Source organism: Microtus oregoni, unplaced genomic scaffold, assembly GCF_018167655.1.
Source record: "Microtus oregoni isolate MIOR12 unplaced genomic scaffold, Mior012 000022F_ref0000154, whole genome shotgun sequence".
NCBI lineage: Eukaryota > Metazoa > Chordata > Mammalia > Rodentia > Cricetidae > Microtus > Microtus oregoni.
The window spans coordinates 4,845,920-4,862,976 of record NW_024543081.1 but is presented as its reverse complement, the minus strand read 5'-3'; the positions used below and the strand labels follow the sequence as shown (position 1 = coordinate 4,862,976).

The 17,057-nt window shown below is 47.1% G+C and overlaps 1 protein-coding gene across 3 annotated transcripts; it reads right to left on the bottom strand.

Moving 5' to 3' along the window:
* Window positions 1-1,114: 1,114 nt before the first annotated feature.
* On the bottom strand, window positions 1,115-16,913 carry Alg12 (ALG12 alpha-1,6-mannosyltransferase). Of its 3 annotated transcripts, none has more exons than XM_041671684.1 (11): window positions 16,096-16,913; window positions 15,921-15,996; window positions 13,547-13,905; window positions 13,340-13,472; window positions 10,270-10,443; window positions 9,345-9,539; window positions 7,184-7,287; window positions 6,381-6,604; window positions 2,135-2,304; window positions 1,976-2,051; window positions 1,115-1,841 (listed from the first exon to the last, which is right to left on the bottom strand). In XM_041671684.1, the coding sequence occupies exons 3-11, from the start codon at window positions 13,880-13,882 to the stop codon at window positions 1,610-1,612; spliced, it is 1,644 nt and encodes a 547-aa protein (XP_041527618.1). In that variant the 5' UTR covers window positions 13,883-13,905; window positions 15,921-15,996; window positions 16,096-16,913; the 3' UTR covers window positions 1,115-1,609. The 3 variants fall into 3 exon arrangements, with proteins under 3 accessions (XP_041527618.1, XP_041527617.1, XP_041527619.1); XM_041671683.1 differs by having other exon boundaries at window positions 16,726-16,913; XM_041671685.1 differs by having other exon boundaries at window positions 15,921-15,993; window positions 16,726-16,913.
* Between the last annotated feature and the right edge of the window lie 144 nt (window positions 16,914-17,057).

Here is a 17,057-nt window from a genome sequence, read left to right as displayed (position 1 = left end):
ATGTACAACCTCATCTGTCTACAGGAAGGACCTAAGAGCAGACATCCAAAGAGCAACAAGGATACCCAACCCCAGATACCATCCTAAAATCATTCTCCTCCAAAAAGAGCCAGGGCACTTGAGAGAGACATGACTAGTCCTACAGCCCAGGAGGACACACACTTCGGAGTACTGTACACCAGAAACATTCAAAGGGGCAGCCCAGGAGGACACAAACTTCGGAGTGCTGTACAACAGAAACATTCATAGTGCCATGTCACAAGGTAAGCACCAAGTGATGGGGCTCTCATTGGCACATCTCACACCATATAAACACCAGAACTAGGAATGACTTACAGACCATTGCAGTTAAGTAATCCAGAGTACAGAGAAAATAAATACATGGATGTGGGTACGTATAGGTAAGGAACAGGGGAATAATGGCTGAGAGTGTTCACAATGCTGATTGGGGGTCAGTCACACAAAAGACGGCATCAGGACACATCTGTGCTGTGTGTCATGGTCGTGCAGAGAAGTCTGCACCTCTAAGCTGAGATAGACCAAAGGTTATATACTTCAAACCACCAGCTCTCAGAGACTTAGAAACGGCCGAGGGATAGCTCAATTGGTAAACTGCTTGCCTTGCAAGCATGGTGACCTGAGTTCAACCCATAGAACTAATTGGGGTGGGGGAATCCAGGCATGCATGTGGTATATACTTGTAATTCCAGTACTTGGGAAGCAAGAGATGTGGGTCCCTGGGGCTCACTTGCCAGAAATCAGAAAAATGGTAGATAGTGCCTGAGGAACAAAAGCCAAGATTGTTCCCTAGCCTTGACACACATGCACCGGCTGTACACATCTGAAAACAGTGCGCATGCACACAGGCACAAGTCTTCATAGCTGTGTAGTGTCCTGTACAGATCTGTGCTATGCAGACTGTGTATGTGTGGTTTCTGCCTGCATATTGGATGCATGATGTGCACACATCATCTGTTACCTGTATGACTGGCACTGTCACACTTCATAAATGAATGTTCAGTACAATGTGACAGGGCCAGTGACCCCTGCTGTGAAACCAAGGCAGAGACTGTCTGTCCCTGGAAGCAACGACAGAGCAAGACACTATAAGAAACCATAATTTTTATTTCTGTTCTTTTATAAACATGTTTATGTCCTAAGAATCAACAGCTGCAATAAAGGGTGGTGGGGCTGCCCTGTGCTGAAGCTCCAGGTTTATATTATGGTCTCCTGAGGCCATGGCAACAAGTGTGGTTCCGGGGCAGGAAATACACACTGAGGGTCACTGCAAGCTAGGGCGGCAGGGTGCTCTAGCTTGGCTCACTGTCCCATTGGTTATGAATGGTTCCCAATTTTAATATATATGATCCTGTGGGCCACCTAACCATGGCAGACAGGTCTGAGCCAGCCATTATCACATCTGGTGATAGGTCCTGGGCTCCACATTCTCTTAGCCCTGTGCCCTAGGTGTGGCTATGGCAGGGCCATGCCTGCGACAAGTCAACACCAGGGGCAGGCTGGAAGTCCTTGGTCCTTTTCTTTGTTTTCCTGAACTATCTGCACCGAGTCAGAAGGATCCACTTGAGGCTCATGGTGAATGACCATCCTCTCAGGCCGGCCTACGCAGCCGCTGCAGAAGCACCAGTTTTGTCTGTAGGTTGACATCAAAGGGTGGCAGTTTCGTCAGAGTCAGACTCACACCTGTAGTGCCCTCAATACTGGCCAGGACACGGTGTGTATCCCTGTAGAGGGCCAGGTGCCCGGGTGCTGCCTCCATGAGGATGTGTGTATAGTCCAGCATGCGCTTTGCTCCAGGGTGCACGTCCTCCCTCTTGTCATACCTGGGAGAGAAAAGCCACCTGTCTCCACTGCACTCATCTTCGCCTGTCTCACACCACCTCTCCCTACCACCTAGGTGCCACTGAGGTGACTTCTAGGTGGCCTCGACCTGTAGCATAATGCTTTAGAAACAAACCTCCAGTCATCGTTGACCTGCAGAAACCGTGACACACCTGTCTGGGCAGCAGCCACATCAATGTGCAGATGGACATCTAGAAAACCAGATCTCAGTTAGAAGTCAACATGGTACCTTACTCAGGGCCAGCCTGGTCTCCAGGGAGCACTCTATACCAACCTGTCTGGGGTGGCACCAATTCATGTAGCCGCTGCATCGCAACACCACCAGGATAGTTGAAATGGGATACATAGAGGGATGTGGCTGAATATGCCACATTTACCATGATGTGTCCTATCACAAACAGAGCTCCCATCTTGTACAGCCAAGACTTTTTATAGTTATTCAGGCTGTGAAAAGAAAGATATTCAATGAAAAGCATATGGTGGCAAGAACACCAGCATATCCAATCACACCTAGGAAAAGTGGTCCTAGAGTATCAGCCACTCCAACTTCACCAAGTCATTACAAGCAGGGAAGCTACTCAAAGATATATCTGGGTAATCAGCCAAAGAATAAAAGGGCTCTGAAACTGCTTTTGCTAAAAAGCACCAGCTCCTCACCTGGGACCACATGGTAACTAAAAGCAGATAAAAGCCTGGCATTCCCGGGTTCTTTCTGCATGTCTCCTGTCTTGAGACTCTGGGTCCCTCACTGGTTTAGTTCTGAGTCTAGATATGTCACATATCAAGGAGTCTTGTCTATAAGCTGATGACAGCGATCCCATTTCATGTTCCTTCAGGTTGAAGGCACAGAGTAACTGAGATATCTTACTGTCTACTTTGACAATGGCCTGCTCCAAATTCACAGAAGGCACCTTAAGTCTCTAGTTGTCCTAAACCCCACAGACAGATCACCTCATGATGAGATCACCCCCAGCAGGAATGGTCATCTCAGGGTAACTGGACTGTCTTCTCACCTCCTTGTAGAACCAGAACTGAGATAATCATCAACTAGACCACACTGACCAAGACTTCTTAATTATGCATACCTCTTGCCCCTACCTAATTCTGTTTAAACTAAAGCTCATGTCAGTGCTCCCTCATCTGTTCTTTTTTTTTTTTTTTTTTTGCTTTTTCGAGACAGGGTTTCTCTGTGGTTTTGGAGCCTGTCCTGGAACTAGCTCTTGTAGACCAGGCTGGTCTCGAACTCACAGAGATCAGCCTGCCTCTGCCTCCCAAGTGCTGGGATTAAAGGCGTGCGCCACCACCACCACCCGGCTTCACCTGTTCTTTTTAATGTGCTTAGTCTCTTTTATTGTCATGGGGAAAGACAGACGGTTGTAACTCCTGAGCTTAAGCTAAGCATGCCCTAAAATACTCAAGCAACCAAAGTGACTAAAATACCATCTGAAGAACTCTGCAGTTGTGCACAGTGGTACAGACCTGGAATCCCAGCACTGGGAAGGCTGATGAATAATGATGGCAAATTTGAAGTCAGCCTGAGTCACATTGTAGAACTATCTCAAACAAAAGGGGCCGATGAGATAGCTCAGTGGGTAAAATCACTTGTCATGTACGCCTGGTAACTTGAGTACAATCCCCAAACCCACATACAGGTGTAAAGAGAGAACTGGCTCCACTGGCTCCTCTGACTTCCACATTCATGCCATAGCATGTGTACCCCCAAAATGTACACTTGGGGGGTGTATTAATAATATAAGTAATAAAAACTTCAAATTTCCACTCAAGATGCCAATTCAGGTTTATACTATATTTTTTTAAAGGCATTTAAAAAGACTCCTCAGTTTAGGGCGGAAGTCCAGCTCACAAACCACACAAAGCAAATCAAGGCCTCCAAAATGCCAGTCTGAGGACAGGGAGGCAGACTTCAACAAGGTGCCCAGTCCTGGGGTATCTTCTTCAGTGTGCTTGGAATCTCCAGACCAATAGCCCAATCCTGTACCAGGTCCTGGGATTGGTTCACCCTGTCTTCTTTCCTAAGACTATCTTTGATTGAAAGGAGGGGTCACCATATTCTATGGAGACATGAGTGTGGTCTGTGTGTGCACCTCTATGCACAAATGCACACATTCAGGTGTGTGCATGCAGAAGTCAGAGGAGAACATCAGGAACTGCCCTCTATCACTCTCCATCTCATTCCTTTGAGATAATGCCTCTCATTGAACATGGAATCTGCCAGTTTTTCAATTAAGCTCAGTCATAGCAATCATCCTGTCTCTGTCCCCCATCACAGCTACCACAGCACTGGATTGTTACATCTAGCTTTTTACAGAGGTGCTGGGGACCCAGATGCAGACCCTCACGCTTGTATAGCAAGCATTCTTACCTATGGTGCATCTCCCTTCCTGACACTAGGCTTATAGGTGTGCACTAACATACCCAGCTCCAAGATGTCTTTATCTTTGGTCTTCTTGGTCAATTTCTGGGAATAGATTTACATCCATTCTCTAAGTCATCCTGTCTAAGTCAGTTTGCTACTAACCTGCACTGATCTAGACATTTTAAATTTGTTTATTTATTTGTTTGTTTAGGGCCTTGTATAGTTCAGGTTGGTTTTGAAATGGCTATATAGCCAAAGATAACCTTGAACCTCCACCTCCTGAACAGTTATAGGCATGTACAACTGCACCCAATTTATGTGGTGCTGAGGTTGAATCAAGAGCATTGAGCATGCTGAACAGGTACTCTACAAACTGAGCTTCATCCCAGCCCTTTTCCTGATATAAATTTTTTTTAATATTTTATTTATTTATTATGTATACAACATTCTGTCTGTGTGTATGCTTGCAGGCCAGAAGAGGACACCAGACCCCATTACAGATGGTTGTGAGCCACCATGTGGTTGCTAGGAATTGAACTCAGGACCTTTGGAAGAGCAAGCAATGCTCTTAACCTCTGAGCCATCTCTCCAGGCCCTGATTTTAATTTTTGAGAAAGGCTCATCCTATAGCTCAGGATGATCTGAAACTCATTATGTACCTTGGGATAGCTCAAGTTGGTGTTCCCAAGTACTGGGTTTATAGGTGTGAGTCACTACACCTGCTCCATTAGATTTCTGTAGGCAACGAATGCCACCCCCACCTTCCCTGAAGTTTTGCGTTTAAGACTCAATTAGGTCTGTAAGATCATAGCCCACTTCAGCTTGAACCTGGTTTCTAAGCTGCAGCTTAGGTAACCCCCAAATAAACTCTGGGTTGTCTTCTGTTCTATCTCAGTTGATGGGACATGACCACTGCCTTCATTTTCACTGTCAGCCATCTGAAGCTGACTTTAAACAATGGCCATGAACAGCTGTGACAGACTATGACAAAGACTGTGACAGAGAGGAGAATGTTTGCTCTCTGGACATTTAAGAAATAGTCTACCAAATTTTTAAACTGTTGGCCTCAAATACAGATTTTTCAGTACAATTTCACCAACTCTATTCCAACTAAGGCACCTGAGTAAACTATGACAGGGTTGAGAGAGAGAGAGGTCAGGTGGAGGTGGCACATGCCTTTAATCCCAGCATATGGGAGGCAGAGGCAGGTGGATGGATCTCTGTGAGTTCAAGGCCAGCCTGGTAATAAAGCAAGTTCCAGGACAGTCAGGGATGTTCTACAAGGAAACCCTGTTTTGAAAAACAAATAAACAAAATGGAGGAGGAGAACTTGTCATCCACAAACCTGTTCTTGCACACTAATTAACATCCACCTTAGCCAGGCGGTGGTGGCGCACGCCTTTAATCCCAGCACTCGGGAGGCAGAGGCAGGCGGATCTCTGTGAGTTCGAGGCCAGCCTGGTCTACAAGAGCTAGTTCCAGGACAGGAACCAAAAGCTACAGAGAAACCCTGTCTCGAAAATAAAGAAAAAAACCACCACCACCACCAACAAAAAAAAAAAAAACAAAAAAACATCCACCTTTACCTGTGACCCCAGCCATAGCCATGGTCTATACCTTTCATGGAATTTTGAGCTGACCCAAGGCAGAAAGCACACAAAGATAAAAAAAGCAAGAGGTACATTGTGATTTGAATGTTAAACCAGCAAACTTAGTCCTTTTTTTTCCTTTTTTGAGACAAGGTCTCACGAAATAGAGCACACTAGCCTTGAACTCAGAGACCCATCTACCCCTGCTTTTGGGATCAAAGGCTGTGCTATCACACCCAGCACAGCAAACCTATTTCTAATGCAGTGTTAAAAATACCTATCAGCAGCCAGGTGGTGGTGGCGCACACCTTTAATCCCAGCACTTGGGAGGCAGAGGCAGGTGAATCTCTGTGAGTTCGAGGCCAGCCTGGTCCATAGAGCTAGTTCCAGGACTGGCTCCATAAGCTACATAGAGAACCCCTGTCTCAAAAAACCAAACCAAACCAAATCAAACCAAACCAAACACAAAACCTTATCAGCTGCGTAATCCCCAGCACCCCCAGAAAATACAGTAAAAGTGAGATAGACAAGAATCTCAAGGATGAAACCCTCACACATAGGTGCATCCTCTGGCAGCCATGATGTTGAGTGCAGGGAAGGTATAGATGATGAACCGCAGTTCCTTATGCGGGAGGAGAGAGTACAAAGCCACGAATCCCAGGCTTGGCAGGGCCAGTGCATGGGTCCTCTTGTCCACTGCCCCCAAGGGTATGAAGAGAAGGCTGCAGCCCAGGCCTCGGGGCAGGGCAGAGTAGAAATACCACAGGAGTGGGGAGGTCTTGAGGTCAGGTTAAGGAAGCACAGATATTGTCAGAGATTCAGTCACTGTCCACTTAAATGAACGAAGATGGTAACAGCATCAAGGCTGAAGTGGCCCCAAAGACAGTTATGCCAAAAGACACAGCAGAGACCTGCTCAGGAGCTATAGGGATAGATGATCTCGGCACAGCATTCTCAGCTAGAGGAATAAGTTCCTTTGTTTTCACAGCATTAAGAGATGAGATGGCATGTTGTTAAGTCATAGCTACGCTGTCCTTTCTAACCATGAGTCTATCTGAAGTACCTGGTGATAAACGTTGTCAAAGGCAGACTATACAATGAACCATGGCAATGCTCCCTAAGACTAGGCGATGCTTAGGAGATTTTGACACATTAAGATATGCAGAAGGCATTACAGCCCTCAGTGCCAACCAGGGCAAGTGAGTCCCAGGTGTGAGCAACAGAAGCTTCTACCCTGACACTTAGACAGCTACCTTACCTGTACCGGACCAGCTGCCTGACAGGGAGACAGGAGACAGAGGCCAGGGTCATGGAGCTGACTAGCCTGTGCACTCCTACTCGAATGCTGAAAGGATACGCCCCAGTTGGAACTTTTGTTCAGGACAGTGTTGTACCAAAGCACCTTTCCTTCTGGCCATACAAGGTATCTCCAGAAATAGGAGTCCACAGCAACCGTCAGTCCTAATAACAACAAAAGAGTCTCAGTAAGGAACATGTGCACTGGGCTTAACTAACCCCACAAAGTGGCTGCATGGTCACAGAAACTGCCAGAAGCTTCCCATAAATGGAGCTAGTGGTGTGTGACACCATTTCCCATCAAGTATCATCCCTAGCACAGGGCATACTGCCCTCCTCTTGCCTGGACAAGCAGCTTTAAGAACAGTGGGTGGATGCAGGTTTCCAGATAGAAACCACCATTAGAGACAGAACTGGAGGTTCTACTGATGCCAAAGTTTGGATCATCTATTTCCATTTTTAAAAAAACAAAACAGAAAAAATGTTCGGGCTGGAGAGAGGACTCAGTAGTTAAGAGTACAGATTTTCAGAGGGCCCAAGTTCAGTTCCCAGAACCCACAAACGAAGGCTCACAACTGCCTGTTACTTCAGTTCTAGGAAATACAACATAGTCTTCTGGATTCTACAGGTGCCTACAATCACACACCCATTGTTACCACACCAGGATACATGTGTATAAACATAGCTGAAAGTAAATAAAGAGTAAAAAGTCTTTTTTGGGGGCTGGAGAGATGGCTCAGAGGTTAAGAGCACACTGGCTGCTCTTCCAGAGGTCTTGAGTTCAATTCCCAGCAACCACATGGTGGCTCACAACCATTTGTACTGAGATCTGGCGCCCTCCTCTGGCATGCGGGCATACATCGAGGCAGAATGTTGTATACATAATAAATAAATAAATCTTTAAAAAAAAAAGTCTTTTTTGGGCCGTGGGTAAAGGAACTTGCTGCCAAGCCTAATGATCTGAGTTCAATCCCTGGGACCTAATTGCCACAAGTTGCGCTCTGACCTCCAAATGTGCACTGTGTGGCTCATGTGTGGCCATGCACATGCACACAGACAGACAGACAGACAGACAGACTCACTAAAAAAGGTTAAGTGTAATAAAATACAAAAAAAAAAGCAAAAAACAAATTTGAAGGGTTGAGACAACAGCTTAGTAAGGAGCTGTTCTTACAAGCAGGAAGGCCTGTATTTCATCCCAGAGCTCGCATAAAAAACTAGGAATGGATTGCATGTAGTGGTGCATGCCTCTAATCCCAGTACTCAGGAGGTAGAGGCTGGTGGATCTCTGAGTTCAAGGACAACTCTGTCTACAGAGTGAGTTCCAGGACAGCCAGGACTACGAAGGAGACCCTGCCTTGTGTGTGTGTACACATACACACACACTCCTGTCTCATATATATATAGCCAAGTATGAGATTGGCAAGACACCTTATTAGTACACACACACACACAGTGGCTAACAACTGTCCGTAACTCCAATTCCTGAGAATTTGATGCTCTCTATGGCCTCCATGGGCACCAGGCACACATGCAGTACACAAACATATATAGAGGCAAAGTACCCATACACATAAAATAGAAATAAATATTTCCCAAAAAACTAGGAAAAAAAAAAAACAAACCAAGGTGGCTAACTCAGTGAGGAACGATAGAGGTTGAGCTCTGGATGCTATACGCACATGCACACACTGTTTCAAACTGCCACACTTGTAATTTTAGCACAATGAAGGCAAACACAGGAGAAACTTGAATTCGAGGCCAACCTGGGCTACACAGTGAGTGTGGTGGTTTGAAAGAGAATGCCCCACATAGGCCAATAAATTTGAATGTTTGGTTCCTAGTTGGTGGGAGTTTAAGAATGATTAGGTGTGGCCATATTGGAGGAGGTGTGTCACTAGGGCTGGGGTTTGTGGTTTCAAATGAGCCCACACCAGACCCAATCTCAATTTTTCTTTCTGTTTCTGCCTGCTGCCTGTAGATCAGGATGTAAGCTTTCAGCTACTGCTCCAGTGCCTGCCTGCTGCCATGCTTCCTGCCATGGTGACCATGGACTAACCTTCTGAAACTGTAAGCAAGCCTCCAGTTAAAAAGCTTTTTTCATAAGCTGCCTTAGTTCTGGTGTGTCTTCACAGCAATTGAACAGTAACTTAGACAGCAGGACTCTGTCTCAAAATACCCAAACTGAAATACACACAGACAAACCCGAGATGTTGACTTGCCTAGACAGAGAATCCCTGCTGGGACAGCATGCTGGAGCAATCTGGCTACAGACAGTCTTCTTTGGTATAAGGTCAGCAACAGCATAAGGCCCAGCAGCATGCACAGCTCAGCCCTGAAGGTAATGATGGCGAAGGCTGAGAGCCAGATAAAGAGGGCCCACTGATGCTGCAGCCAGGCTGTGAGGGCTGGAAGAACTGCAAAACAAAACACACACAATAAGGGGGACTCACTTTCTTCCTTTCTTGTTTTGTTTGTTTCTGTTGAGACAAGGTTTCTCTGTGTAACAATCCTGCTGCCATGGAACTTGTTCTGCAGACCAGGCTGGCCTTAAACTCACAGAGAGCCTGCCTCTACCTCTAGAGTGCTGGGATTAAAGGCGTGCACCCCCAGGCTCGCTTTCTTATTATAAAAGACACACAACACACAAATCACTCTGTGGGGGCTGGAGTGGTGGCTCAGTCATTAAAAGACTGGCTGCTTGGCTGGTGGTAGTGGCGCAGGACAGTTGACAACTATCTGTAACTCCTGTTCCAGAGGACCTGATGCCCTCTTCTGCCCTCTGCAGGCACTGAATACACATGATATGTTTAAATACATACAGAACACTCATGTACACAAAATAAAAATAAATCTTTAAAAAAAATTACTCTAGAAGCTGTGACTGCTCAGCACTGTAGGGTTTAAGGCTAGCCCTGGCTACAGACAAACTCCAAAGACACATACTCGCCTGCTGGGACGGCACACAGGTACTCCAGGGTAGCGTTTTCTACAAAGTGCCAACCGTGAATACTGAGACTCCTGCTTCCATAACAGGAGACCCTGAGCAGTTTATGAGGAGCCAATGGGGTGGGGGCACTGCGATGGGCTGATGTGTGTGTGCTTAGCTGAGTGAGGGACCAGAAGGTATACTCTGAAGCTACATACCCACAGCCAGGGCCAGCACGTTGGGAAGGGTCCTCGTACAGTAGAACATGAGGTGAAACTGTGTGGCTGATATCCAGCAGAACATGGCAGCCACTGTGGCCCCGAACTGTCGTCTCACTTCTTTTTGTAACGTCCAGAGTCCAAAAATCACTCCAAGTCCAAGGACTCCTCTGACTAAATAAGATGAGCAACAAAATCATGTCGTGAGTGACTCAAGAGCATACACGGATGATGAAGCCAGGGGCTCTTTGAGTGTGACTTGCAGAGCTGGTCAGTGTCAATATGCAGGGGACCACCTGGGAGTGCACATTTGGTACCAAAAGTGGCCATTAGAGACCTAGGGCCTGTGTTTACATCGAGACCCACACCATCCAAGCTTCTTCTCTCCTTGCAGTCCCACAGGCCTGGCTGAGTGTTTGCGGAATGCTGGGCAAAGCTAGAGAGCAGTGTTGGAAGGGCAGGGTAACCAGGGACCTCTAGACTGGGTGGAGGTGGGGGACAGTGCTGATTAAGGTTCGACTCAAACCCAACCCTGTGAAGCATCCAGATCATGCTGTGGTGGGAACACCAGCTTCAGGGGCAGGAGAATGAATGGAAACTATCCCTGGAACTAGTGATCTTTTGAAGACAGGTGAGATAGGTACCCTGGGCAGGGCCAGTCCACATATCCTCAGAGTAGACAAGCCTTATTAGCTACTGGCCAGTGGGTGCCAAGGCCTAAAGCGATAGCCCAAGAAACCGTTAGCCGTGGGATCAACCTCAGAATGGGAGCTGCAAACTTTTAGAAGCTAACCCAGACATTCAGAGTGGGACCTGCGCAGCACTGGGCTTCCCTCTTCTTGTGTATTACTGGATACTGGATTCAAAGCACAGATGTCTCACTTTGGGACCCGAGTCCATGAGAATCTAGGTCCAGGTGCTGTACTGATGCTACCAGGAGCCTGCACTGCACTTCTGTTTATGATGTCCAGACAAAGCTCTTTTCCTTCCTTTAAGGTCCCATCTGCTCAATCTGTCACCTGAATCCTAAGGTTCCCTTCTTCCCAAACTTCTGCCTGGAAAAGGACACTTGATCATACAACCTCTATTCTAGGATGGCTATCATATCCCTGAGGGGACTTGCTTGGGCCACTTAAAGGAGCTAGCATCATCAGAAATCCCATGCTTATAGCAGATGAGAACAAAATGTCAGTGTGCTAAAGATGTTGGCATACCCAGCTCCCCAAAACAAAACCACCACAGATTTCCTTCGGGGGCTGAGGCTTGGCCCTGCCCCATTTGAGGCTCCTTCACACCTACCTAGGAGCTGCGGCCTACAGGCTGTCCTGGGCAGTGACAGGTCTCCCTGACCTAATTAACCTTTCTGAGGAGTGGGCTGAGTTTCCCTCAAGAATTCAGCTTTTAAAACTTCCCATGGGGGTTAGAGAGATGGCTCAGCTGTTAAGAGCAGTGATTGCTCTTTCAGAGGACCCAGGTTCAAGTCTTAGCACCCACATGGCAGCTCATACCTGTCTGTAACTCCAGTTTCAGGGGATCTAACACCTTTACACAGAAATACATGCAGGCAAAAACATGAATGTACATAAAATTTTAAAAAATAACAATTCCACATAGGCTAGACAAGCTAAAATCTGACTATGGCCAGCTTTGTTAGACACAATAAAATATTCTAAATTGGAAAAGTATGATTTTTGGCTAAATCATACTTTTCCAACTTAGACGTCAGGTTATAGAACAATGTGCATATAACTTTCTTAACCTAGTATATATTTTTTAAAAAAATATTGAGTCAGGGATTTAGCTCAGTAGTAGAGTGCTTGCCCAGTGAGCGCAAAGGCCCTGGGTTCAGTCTTCAGCTCAGGGGTGAAGGTGGGTGGGTGGGTATGAGAGATGGCTTGGTGTGGTGGCAAACATCTTTGATCCCCAGGATGCAGGAGGCAGAAGCAGGCAGATCTCTGAGTTCAAGGCCAGCCTGGTCTATGGAGTGTACTCCAGGACATCCAAACAGCCAAAGTTACATAGTGAGAAAATGTCTTAAAAAAGAAAACAAAAATACAGATGAGTAAGGGGTGCTGGACAGGTTTCTCAGCAGTTAAGAGCACTTAAAGAGTAACTATAGAGGACCCAAGTTCAATTCCCACTACCCACACGGTGGCTCACAACCATCTGTAACTCCGGTTCCAGGGGATCTGCTCTCTTCTTCTGACTACCACAGGCAAGAGACACATCCATGGTGCACATATGTATGTGTAGCAAAAACACTCAGCCACATTAAAACAAACAACAACAACAAAACCAAAAGAATGGGTCCCAACATTTTTAGAAGTGGGGTGAGCTCTGATCGCCAACGTGGCAGTGTGTCTGTCACCAATGGAGACTCACTTTAAGACAGCTAGAGAAGTCAGGTGTGATGGCACACACCTGCCAAACCAGCTTTCAGAAGACGAGGTAGGAGGACTGTGAGTCCTAGGCCATCCTGCGCTACATAGTGAGACCCTGGCTTCAAACAAGCATATATAAAAATAAAGAGGAATCACAATGTTCTCAATACCCCAAAACAAGTATCTGAAGAAACAAACAAAAAACTTAAATGTTCTGGTCTTTTGCTATATCATAAACTGTGCTAAAATACTGTATTATATTTATTGTATTATTGTACTAATAAGAAGAAATCTTCTGCATCAATGAAAACTTTACAAAGTACTCATGGGCACAGAGAAGGGACCAGGGGCTCTGTATGCAGACCAGTACGATGACCTCTGACCTCGAGGGCTGTCTGCTCATTCCAATCTGTGGAGTATGCAGACTGCAGCAACTAAGGCTCTGGGAGTTACTGCTGAGGTCCTCCAGCTGGAACAGGAGCAGGGGAAGCTGTCACCACCTTCTTCACTAGCCCTGCATCCCATGCGATGTCATGAGGACGTCAGTGGAGTCTAAGGTACAGCTCCTACTTGCTTGTCCCAAGTTTGGTGGCAAGGCTACAGTGAGTCCTGCCAACTCCCACCCTACTCCACCACCCCACAGTGATCATGTGATACTGTTACATGTCTCACCCATGCCAGGTTCTTACCTGTCAACTGAGAGTAAAACCTGGATACTTCCAACAGCGAAAGCACATAAACCACAGGACTGGAGAACACTGCAATCAACAGTGGCCCAAGGAACGTCCTGGGAACAACTCCAGGAAACTCGTGGTGGTCATACTGCAAGGAGAATGGGCGGTCAGCACAGCGGCTGGGGAGGGAAAGCAAGTCCCAGCTCCAAGCAGCAGCCTCACCTTGTCTAGATCCAGCTGGTGGTACAGCAGATCATGTGTAGCCTGTAGGTTAAAGCTTTCCTCCACCTTGGTATAGGGACAGGCAACAAGGTGGATAGCAGCTGCAGTGACCAGCAGGCCCAGAAACGGCAGGGGCTGCCTGCCTGATGATTTGGTTTTTTTCTTTTTCTTTTGGTTCTTCGAGACAGGGTCCCTTTGTGTAGCTTTGGCTGTCCTGGAACTGGCTCTGTTGCCCTTGAACTCACAGAGATCGGCCTGCCTCTGCATCCTGAGTGCTGGAATTAAAGGTGTGCGCCAAAAACCCTCTGGCTTGACTGATGATTTCTTGCCAGTCATGTAGTGCTTTAAACTTCATGGACCTTCACAGAACCAAAGACAAGAAGTGCCCATCATTAACAGTGTTACCCTATACATTCAGAGAGAACAGAAACACGGCTCCTCAATGTCATACTCTGCTTGAGGTCACATTGGTAACGTGTTGGGGGAGAGGAATCACAGCTGTCCTTGACTACATCTGAACTTAACTAAAGCCCAAGCAGTTGGGTACACTTGTGAGGGATTTTTTTCTTTCTTTCTTTTTTTTTTTTTTTGGTTTTTCGAGACAGGGTTTCTCTGTGGTTTTGGAGCCTGTCCTGGAACTAGCTCTTGTAGACCAGGCTGGTCTCGAACTCACAAAGATCCGCCTGCCTCTGCCTCCCAAGTGCTGGGATTAAAGGCGTGCGCCACCACCGCCCGGCTGAGGGATTTTTTTCTTAAGTAAATCCTTTGAGGCAGGAAGCTCCACCTGCAATCTGGGCCACCCCTGCCGCTGGCAGCCTACATAAAGAACATGGAAGAAGCAAGCTTCCTCTCTTTGCCTCATTGTTCTTTTCACTTTTGCTGGCAATTTCATTCCTTCATTGGCATTAGAGCCTCTTTAGGATTTCAGCGTACACCGAAGAGCATCTGAAGCCTCCAGCCTCTTGGACCTTTTGCTGGGAAACAGCCATTGTTGAACTACCTAGCCCACAGTCTGTAAGCCATTCTAATAAATAAATCTCCTATATACATACACATGTTTGCATATTTACATATACTTCATTCTATCAGTTCTTTTTTTTGAAAATTATTTTTTATGTGTACAGTGTTTTGCCTATATGTATGCCTGGGCATCTGATCCCCTGGAACTGGAATTACAGAAAGTTGCGAGGAACTATGTGCATGCTGGGAACTGAATCCTGGTCCTCTGAAAGAACAGTCAGAACTCCTAACCACAGAGCCATCTCTCCAACTCCAACCCTTTGAAATACAACGATTGTCATAATTCCTATTGTCTTAGTTAGGGTTTATATTGCTGTGACAACACAGCACGACCAAGAGCAGTTTGGGGAGAAAATGGTTTATTTCATCTTACAGCTTACAGTCCATCATCCAAGGAAATCAAAGGCAAGAGGAACCTGGAGGCAGAAGTGCTGTTTACTGGCTTGCTCCTCATGGCCTGCTCAGCCTGCCTTCCTATAGCACCCAGGACCACCAGTCCAGTGATGGCACAGCCCACAGTGACTAGGCTGACTCACAACATGAACCAAGAAAATGCCCCAAAGTCATTCATCAGCCCTGCATGAAGGCATGCCATGAGGACTTTAGTGGACTGTAAATAATGCCCAGCTTGCATTTGCTTGTCCCAGATTTGGCTGCGAGGCTACAGTGAGTCTGGCCAAAACCCCACCCGACTTGTGTTAGACACAATAAAGTGTACTGAATTGGAAAAGTATGATTTTTGATTAAAAGAAAAATGTCACAGCCTGGTCTACAAGAGCTAGTTTCAGAACAGGAACCAAAAGCTACGGAGAAACCCTGTCTCGAAAATCCAAAAAAAAAAAAAAAAAGAAAAGAAAAGAAAAGAAAAGAAAAGAAAAATGTCAGGTTATGGAACAATGTGCACATAATATTCTCAACCTAGCACAAAAACAGACAAGGGCATGGCGATGCACAGCCATAATCCTAGCAGTCGAGAGGCTGACACAGGAGGAACAAGAGTTCAAGGCCAACCTGGGCAACTTGGTAAGAGTGCAAAACCCTGGGTTCAATCCCAGGACCTCGTGAAACCTATGTGTGTTGATAGATGTGTGAATCCCAAGCACCCAGGAGGTAGGAGGTAGAGGCAAGAAGATCAGAAGTTCAAGGTCATCCTTGGTTATACAGAGTTCCAGGTCAGCCTTAGCTATGTGAGACCCAGTCACAAAAAAAGAAGAGGGTGGGACCCACGCCACTGAGACAGCAGCAGGGTGGGATGTGCTGCCTGAGGGACTCTGACTTAGCTGTCCCAACCATTTGCTCCTCACACCTTTAAAGGAAATCCAAGATTTAGGCTGAAATTATCCTTCAAACTCACCTGATCCTCCTTCCTCCCAGCCAGGACACTTCCTCCCAGCCAGAGAGGGATGCTTTCTGCTGAAGACCAACAGCTGCTATTTTCAAAGACAACAGAAGCTCAGGGTGAGTCAGAATGTTCAACCAGGAGCAAAAATCAACGTCAAGGTAGTCACCAGTACAAAGAAACCACCTACCACGGGAATGGGGGAGCTGCTGGGCAGCCAGATGGCTAACCGCCTTCGAGCGGCCAGGTTCAAAAGGGCCATACTGTTAGCAAGTGTGACTTGGAGAAGGAGGGCACCTCAGATTAGGTAGTACCCTTCAAAGATCCTGTTGTCCCTGTCAATGGGGATTCCAAGGCTTCCACGGAAATGGTCGGAATCACTCGCTCAAATTGTGGCTTTAAGCTGGAAACATCAACGATCTGGTGCAAACGAGGCCTACTTGTCAACCCAAGACCAGGTGAAACTGTACGAGCTGCACAAACAGGTGCTCTCTAAAATCCGGACAATTGCGTATCACTTCTCATTCAAGCCATTTAAAATGCGGTAGGTCACTGTGTGCCCAATGCCTGAGGCCCCCAAACACACTGAGCCGGTCCCCTAGAGCAGAGCTCAGTTTACAGGTGACAGGTCGGCTGCCAGGTGGGAAGGGTGGGGGACAGACGAAAGGTCCAGGCCTCAGGTGAGACGTCCAGCCCCCATGTGACAGAGGTCCGATACCTAGGTGAATTGTTCAGTCCCCAGGATGGGGAACTCAAAGGCCGTCACGCGCGCTAAGGCAGCCCTCTCGGAAGAGCCCCAGCCTCGCCACCTCCCGAGTACCTCAATCCCCAACGGCGAGCTCTGGACTCTTCAACTCTCTCTCGTCCTGACCCCTCGGACCTCAGCAGACCGCCCTCAGCAGGAAGCGGGAGGCGGAAACGCGACTCAGAAGCGAAGTCTTTGCCCGAACTTAACATGGCCACCACAGCGCAGATAGGCGACCGGGGAGAGGGCTCGCGACCCTGAGTAAAGATGGCCACCGCAGGCCGCGAGTAGGGGGGCGGGGCCAGAGGTCAGAATAAAAGGCTGCGGTCCCGCCCCTCTCTCGCGGGACGCTGACCCGGGGCCTTCTCATTGGTCGCTGCTCGTGGCGAGCCCGAATTGGTCCACAT